Here is an 8,137-nt window from a genome sequence, read left to right as displayed (position 1 = left end):
AGTTTAGGGGCGGGACTTTAAGTTTTAGCCAATGAGAAAAAAGATTCGTCCCTCGGCCGGACTTAGGGTTGAAACGGGGTGAAGTTGGGAGGTGGTTTCTTTCGCAAGATGGCGGCGAGCGGCCTCAGCCGGGCTGCTGCTGCGGCCAGCATCTCGGTGAAGCCCATTTTCAGTCGGGACATGAACGAGGCCAAGCGGAGGGTGCGCGAGCTCTACCGCGCCTGGTATCGGGAGGTGCCGAACACTGGTGAGAGGCAGCGGCGCACGCGGGGCCCCGGAGGCAGCCGCCCAAGGTCGCCGCCGTCCCGGCCTCCCATTTCTGCCGGGCCGAGCCGAGGTCACCAGCTTGGGCAGAGGTGATTCCGAGCGCTTCAGGGAAGGAGGGTCACACGAGCCTTGGTGGGCCTGACCTGGCGGCGGCGGCGCCAGGGTCAGACCATTCGTGCTTTGCGTCGGAACCGCGCTGCTAGGGCGCCCTTGCCCTTTTGTCCCCCGGAATTCTTCCCGAACCTCTGGGAGGGAGAGCAAGGACTGTCAGTGACACGCTCACTTTATAGGTGAGGCAGCTGAGGCACCTAGAGGCGAAGTGATCCGCGCAAGGCCCAGAGCCAGCCCCTGGTGGATCTGGAACCCAGAGTCAACTCTTCCTGAATGTGTTTACAGACATCCATTAGGTTATATAAACAAAGGGGCGGTGGGATTTGAGCGATCATCTGGTTCCCACATCCCCCACAGAGAAAGAAGCAGAACCGGAGCAGGGAAGTGACTTTCCCAGGGTCATCCAGTAAGACAGTGGTGTCTTTTCCAGCCCCTCCGGGTGAGGTGCCTCCCTCCCCAGTCTCCGAAGTCTTTTTTTTTTTTTTTCCTTTGGTACGCGGGCCCCTCACTGCTGTGGCCCCTCCCGTTGCGGAGCACAGGCTCCGGACGCGCAGGCTCAGCGGCCATGGCTCACGGGCCCAGCCGCTTCGCCGCGGCATGTGGGATCCCCCCGGACCGGGGCACGAACCCGTGTCCCCTGCATCGGCAGGCGGACTCTCAACCACTGCGCCACCAGGGAAGCCCTCCGAAGTCTTTTTATCTAGTTCCACAGGCCCCTAGTATTCCTTGGGAACTCCTTCCCCTGCCCCCCCAGAACCCCTGACTTCGCTTAGATGTCAGAGAACCAATCTGTTCACCCGAAGGATTAACATATAAGCTCCCCGGGTTCAGAGACTGTTCTTTCATCTTGGCATCCCCCTCAGCGCTGCCCAGTGTAACCGATGAAAGAAAACTTGGGGAAAATCCCATCTGAACTGTCAAGGACAGTACAGATGTCAGGGGCTGTCGATATTTGGTAATTTTGTTGATTTGATTTAGTGTGTTTTATCGTGTTTTTAAGTGAGCTGGAGCACCATAGCACCCCTTAGGGTGCCACTTCCTTGTCTGTGTGTGAGAAGCAGTAAAATGGGGTGGTTACATGGACTTGCCTCCACTTTCCCCTTAGTAGCTGTGTGACCGTGAGCAAGTTGTTTCATCTCACTATGCCTCAGTTTTCTCATCTGTAAAATGATAATATATAGTATCTTCTTCAGAGAGTTGCTCTGTTGAATAGGTGAATGCATCTAAAGTGCTTAGGATAGTGTCTGATACTTAGACACTCATTAAGTGCTGGCTGCTACTGCTGTCTTGTTATTATTGTTACTGTCACGTGTAGGGCTCACTCTCCGTGCAGAACCCAGCTGTTTAATGTATGGGAGCTGTGTCAGCTCCAGTGTCACTTGTCCTCAAGCTGACTTTTTGAGAGGTTGCCCATGACCATAACTTAGACCCACAGGATACAAGGGAGGGAGAAACCAGAGTGATTGTGGGCGGGTTCAGGGACTACAAATTCACATGCCTTCAGGGGACAGATGGATAATAGGCTTAGGGGAGTGACAGTAGCTTGTGTGTGTGTGTGTGTGTGTGTGTGTGTGTGTGTGTAGGGTGTATTCAAATGCAGATGTTTAAAAGCAGGTTTGCCTAGCAGAATACATCTATGAGTGCCCAAGAACGCTTTCTTGTTGCAGGGAGGAGCAGGGGGTGGGGAACAAGACCCAGATGGCAGAAAGAATAGTTGGCAAAGGGTAAAAAAATCAGTGACTGAGTTGAGGACAGAACCCAGGTATCTAGCTCATTCAAAATCAACACCCTCCGAGACTTTCCCTCAAATACTGTTTGAGAAGATAAGCCCACAGTCAGAAGGGTCCTGAGAAGAGGAGAAGGCAGGGGGTTATAGGAGCCTGTAGAGCAGGGGGAGGTTGGCGGGGGGTCAATGGGGAGGATCAGTGATCTGTAGCTTGTCGTTTGCTCAGGCCTGTGTGTACACTGGTGTCATGACATCCATCACTGGGGATTCCAGCTGAGGATCCAAACTAAGGACTGGGAATAAGTAAAAGTATTGATAATAACTAACATTCATTGAAATGCATACATGTGGCCCAGCACTATGCTAAATGCTTTACATTGCCTCATTTTAGGGTGGGTTCTAATTATTTCCCTGTCTTACAGATGAGAAAACTGAGGCACATAAACTTGTCTCACATCACACCATTAGTAAGTGGAAGAGCCAGACTTCAGACCCTGATTGTCCAACTGTTACACTTGGCTCAGCTTCTGCTGTAGTTTTCCCTGAATCTCACGGGACCCAGTTATGCCGCGCTTGTGGAACAGAGTGCCATTTGCCTGGGTGGTTGCCTCCGCATGGGAGCACAGAACGAAACTGCCTTGGATTCCCTCCTTTGAAGAAATACTACATGCTGCTTGCTGGTTACAACACAACAGGAGACTTTCTATAGAAACTACTCATTTGTTTAATTTCCATTTCATTGGGTACCTCTTGTACTACAGGGTCAGTACTGGATGCCTAGAGAGATATGAAAGTGACTAAAACACAACCCTGCCTTCCAGGGTCTTATGGTCTAGTCAGGAAGATAGGCGTATATAACCAGATCATTAAAACCCCAAATATAATAGAGGTATGGGAAGTAAGTGCTGAAATTTTTAATAGTTAACATCTGTATCGATGCTTTACTGTTTATAAGATGTTGTCACTTGATTTTCGCCACATTCCTGTAAAGGAGTTAGGTAAGAGGTTATTGTCTTCCCTATCTTGTAGGTGAAGAAATAGACTGAGGAGGCTGTACCCCAGGCAAGGTCCTAGTTCATGATGGTGTGGAGACCTTACCCAGCTTGTTTGACCCCAGATCCCATGTTCTTTTTTCATCACACCATGCTGCCTTCCCATCTAAGGATCTCCCGGCACTTGGTATGAATGCTACCAAAATGAATTGGAGCAGACGGCTGAGGACCATATCAGTGTCATCCTTCCTAACCTGTCAGAGCCTCCCTGACTCAGAAAAGCCTTAACAGTAACTTGAGGAAAACACACAGACTATGGAAGTCACCTTCATCCAAAAGGGGCACTTCCATACCTTCTTTTTGTGCCTCTCAGATTTTTTCAAATCGAAATTAAAATATTCAGGATTCAAAGATTAAGCCAGGAATCTGTGAGTTGAGAAAGAACAGTTGGAAATGATTTACACCAGGGCTTCTCAACAGTGACATTTGTGTTGGATAATTCTTTGCTGTGGAGACTGTCCTGTGCATTGTGGGATGTTTAGCAACATCCCTGGCCTCCACCCAGTGATGCCATTAGCATTCTCCCCCCTGGTTGTGATCATCAAAAATGCCTCCAGATGTTGCCAATGTCCTGGTGGGCAAAAATCGTCACTGGTTTGACAACCACTGATTTAGACCAAAGAACAGTCCAGTGGGCTATAGCTTAGGCTGTTCCTGTTTGCCTTCCTGCAGCCTTTCTCACTGGTGGAGGGGGTGTGTCCAGGGGGTTGAGGTGGGAGAAGGATGACTAGGACAAAGCTATGAATTTGCCTCTTTAGAGACAAGGATTCTTAACCTGGGAGGATGGGCATTCAGGGATTCGTGAACTGACATTGTAGGCAAAACTTTGCATTCGTGCCTGTGAATATTTTCCTGAGGAGAAGATTCATACACCCAGTGCGCTGGTGTGTGGTTCAGGAGATCTTGTGGAATGGGAGGAGGTGGACACCAGCTCCCCCAGTATGCACAGAGGCACCTTTTTTCTCCCAAGGTTGGGCAGGATTCTAATATGGAAACGCAGGAAAGGTAAGCACTGATAGCAGGGGAAGATTCCTCATACTCCTTTCCTTAAAAGAGCACAAAATTGTAAATTAAAAACCAATAAGCAACCTGGATTCTAGGCCCATGTTTGCCAGGGACCAGTAGTCTGACTTAAGGCAAGTCCCCACAGTCCTCTAGTGGTAAGATTCTAAATTCCAGGATCCATATTAGTTTGCATTCATTTGTGTCTCTGTCTTCTTACGGTCCCTTTGTTTGCTCTTTTCTAAAATTCCACATGTGATACTGTGGTGTTTAACAGCTAACTCTCTGTCAGGAAATCTAGATTTATAGTGTTTACCATTTTCAATGATGTAAATATTCCCACCACGGTTGATTTTAAGCTATCAAGGTGAAGTCAGTGATGGCCGATCTGGGAAGAGATGTGTACAGTTGGCTCACCACGGCAGCCTGCTCCAGCACACCACTGGATACTGAGTTCTCTCTCATGTGATCCTGTCTTCTCTGTTAACACTTAGCTACAAAGCTGGGATGCAGCTTCTCCTACTAGGTTTCTGCTATTGCTTATTCTTTGGTTGAATCAGCCTGGCATGATCTCTCCCTCAGCAGAAGCTTTATTTTTCTATTGCCATCACTAAGTTATGAGTATAATTAAAGATTCAAACTTTGTTGTTGGTTAATTCAGTCACTAGATAGCCCTCATGGTTTTCAGAGCTGGTTGTGATAGTTCCATAGACGAGAGTGGACCTGTCACAGGAATGGCCACACCACAGGGTATCCTCACCAAGTGAGCCCACTGCCCTCCTCAACCACAGTGCTCATTCTAGCCTGTGAGCCTTGGTTATGCTGTCCCCTGAGCCTCGTGTGCTCCTCTCTTCTGTCCTTATTCCACCTACCACACAAGGCCCTGTTCATGTCCTTGCCATCAGCAAATCCACTGAAGGCCAACTGCCAGAGGATGAGAATAAAAAACACCTAATTTTCAAAGGACATCTGTATGCCTTGTCAAACTCCCAGGTCACTGAGTCTGTGCCACTATTTTAGCACTTAATCAGGGATTGCTGAATATTATGATTTTAATATTGGCACTCATGGATTTGAGAGCAGGAGCTACATCTTAAACTCCTCTCTTTCCTCCAGGTAACCTAATGTGGTAGTAATCGTTTGCTGGATTGATGCCTTTCCCCACCTGCACCCGCAGCAGTCTCCCTCGACTCTTAAGTTTGCATGGTGCACAAACCTACACCATATCACTGTACATTAATTTCAACCATGTCATCTTTTGTCAGTTCCATGTAATAATAATGCTAACATTTATTGAGAGCTTATTCCATGCCAGGCACTGTTCGCTCATAGAATCCTCACAACAGCTCTGTAGTTACATGTGCTGTTGTCGTCCTTACTTCACTCACAAATAAATACACTCAGGCACAGAGAAGTGAACATACACAGAATCATATAGCTGATAAGTGACAGAGCTGGGATTTGAACCCAGGTTGTTCATGCTCTTGAACTGTGCTATGCTGCCTCTTCAAATGCAGGGGGCTTGTTGCCCCAAACAGATTTACGCTCTTTGAGAGCAAGTGCCATATCTCACGCTTCCTCACATCCTCAAGCACCTAGCTTAAGGTCAGGCTAGTATTTGGTGAATGGAATGAATGGGCAACCTATGTGTTCAATGACTAGCCGTTGACTCAGTTCTTTTAAAAACACGTTTTAACCATCTCTACCCTGAATCATGTTTTCTCTTTAGTGCATTTATTCCAGCTAGACATCTCTGTGAAACAGGGACGGGATAAAGTCCGAGAAATGTTTATGAAGAATGCCCACATCATAGACCCCAGGGTGGTTGATCTTCTGGTGATTAAGGTAACTAACTCTCCCTGACTGATTTTAAAGAGGAGCCAGCTTGTCCAGAGCTTCTCAGTCTTCTCAGATGAACATTTTATCTCCAAGTTTAAAAGCAACAACTAGGTCAGCAACTGTTACATAGTGTTTCAAAGGAATAGTTCAACTTGGAGGTTCTCACCTGGTTAAATAGATTATAAGATTATTCAGGGGAAAATCCACTGGGGCTTACATTTTAAAACTAAAAACAGACAGAGGAAAGTTTGAACTCTTCTTGAACCTCATCCCCGGAAGTTACTGCTTCACCTGGTTGCCAGTTTTCAGCCGGAAGAGCAGGCCATGGAGTCAGATCCTGCGCCTGATTCTGTCTCTCTGGTCCGTCTCATTAGCATCAGTGGCAACTTCAGCATATGGGCCAGTAAATAACACGGAAAGAATGTTAAGCAGGAATGTAGATTAAGCCAGTCAAGTTGGGCAGTCGGGGCAGAGGCCTGGTAACCTGAAGTCTCTTCTTGGAACCAGTCAGCCAGAGAGTTAAGGAGTATTTGAAAGGTCTCAGAATTACTTAGTCCAACCACCTCATTTTCCAGATGCAGAAAGTATGGTCTAGACACAGTATGTTACTTGCCCAAGGTCACTCAGCAAGTCAGTGCCAGAGCAGAGAATCGAGTCCTGGCCTTCATTGTTGTATTCCTTCCACTCAACCACTCTGACTGAAGACCTCTCCCCTCACTTGTGCAGGGAAAGATGGAACTGGAAGAAACAATTAAAGTGTGGAAGCAGCGGACACACGTTATGCGGTTTTTCCATGAAACAGAAGCACCAAGGCCAAAGGATTTCCTGTCCAAGTTCTATGTTGGGCACGACCCGTGAAATCACTCAATGGAAAAGTGCATGTTGATATTTAAATATTTTAGAGCACAAATAAACTCAATATATGATGGTCATTTCATGATAGATTTCCATTGGTGAACCAATGAGCAGCTCTACTTCTGCAGTCTCGCTTTTTGTCTGAACAAGTTGAACACACCACCTGTTCTTTCCTGTCTCCTGAAGTGTGGTGTTTCCAGTAAGTTAGATTCTCTTTTCTCAGAGCCTTGCATGTTGGTAAACAGGAATGGTGAGGCCATCTGCTCAGAAACTGCTGTTCTGGGTGTGATGCTGGATGGCTTTGTTAACTTAGCTGTGTTTCTGCAGCCCCCAGGATTGGATATTTTGGTGTAATGGCACAGATTATCCAAAATTAGCCAGCTCTTGCTATTGGAGGAGGATCTGAGCAGCACTAAGAGGCCCAGAAGTAGAGTTGACAAGCTGGGCTATTTTTCCCTGGGTTTCCCTGAAGAAATTGGCTGCTCAGAGGCCTAACCCCCTATCTGCAACAAGCACTGGTCCTTAAGATGAAATTAACTTCCTTGTCAATCAGGCATCCTGCTAGGGACCCAGCTGTTCAGTGCACGCACAGAAGTATTCCCTTTGCAAATGGAGTGTAGCTCTAGCGATGAGAATAAATCTTGACCCAGGTTAAAGACCTGATCTCTGTTTGCTTTGGATGGTAGTCTTCTCTGTGCCTTCCCTGGATAGTCTAAATGCTGGAGAAGGGGGTTCAGTATCTATAGGTACAGTCGCCCTGAGGATTCCCAGATTTTTCAGCACCCCCTTATTTTTTTTGTTGTTGTTTTTAACATCTTTATTGGAGTATGATTGCTTTACAATGGTGTGTTAGTTTCTGCTTTATAACAAAGTGAATCAGTTATACATATATCCCCATATCTCTTCCCTCGTGTCTCCCTCCCTATCCCACCCCTCTAGGTGGTCACAAAGCACCGAGCTGATCTCTCTGTGCTACGCGGCTGCTTCCCACTAGCTATCTATTTTACGTTTGTGTCCATGCCACTCTCTCACTTCGTCCCAGCTTACCCTTCCCCTTCCCCCGTATCCTCAAGTCCATTCTCTAGTACGTCTGTGTCTTTATTCCCATCTTACCCCTAGGTTCTTTATGACCATTTTTTTTTATGAGTCCACATATATGTGTTAGCATACGGTATTTGTTTTTCTCTTGCCCTTTATTATTTTTTCATCTAAGGAATCCAAGTTTTGAAAGAATTCTAAAAAGTGGTATTTCTCAAGGAGTTTTAAACAAAGCTTCTTCTGATTG

General features: G+C 46.8%; 1 protein-coding gene across 2 annotated transcripts; it reads left to right on the top strand.

Annotated features, from left to right (window-relative positions):
• The first annotated feature begins 82 nt into the window (after positions 1–82).
• NDUFA6 (NADH:ubiquinone oxidoreductase subunit A6) lies at positions 83–6,929 on the top strand. 2 transcript variants are annotated; one of them, XM_079715917.1, is made up of 4 exons: positions 83–247; positions 2,527–2,571; positions 5,888–6,003; positions 6,724–6,929. In XM_079715917.1, the coding sequence occupies exons 1-4, from the start codon at positions 109–111 to the stop codon at positions 6,853–6,855; spliced, it is 432 nt and encodes a 143-aa protein (XP_079572043.1). In that variant the 5' UTR covers positions 83–108; the 3' UTR covers positions 6,856–6,929. The 2 variants fall into 2 exon arrangements, with proteins under 2 accessions (XP_079572043.1, XP_079572044.1); XM_079715918.1 differs by lacking the exon at positions 2,527–2,571.
• Positions 6,930–8,137: the final 1,208 nt, after the last annotated feature.

Source organism: Hyperoodon ampullatus (genome assembly GCF_949752795.1).
Source record: "Hyperoodon ampullatus genome assembly, chromosome: 11".
Classification (NCBI taxonomy): Eukaryota; Metazoa; Chordata; class Mammalia; order Artiodactyla; family Ziphiidae; genus Hyperoodon; species Hyperoodon ampullatus.
Note: the sequence above shows the minus strand (reverse complement) of the source record. Positions and strands in the feature narration are given on the sequence as shown.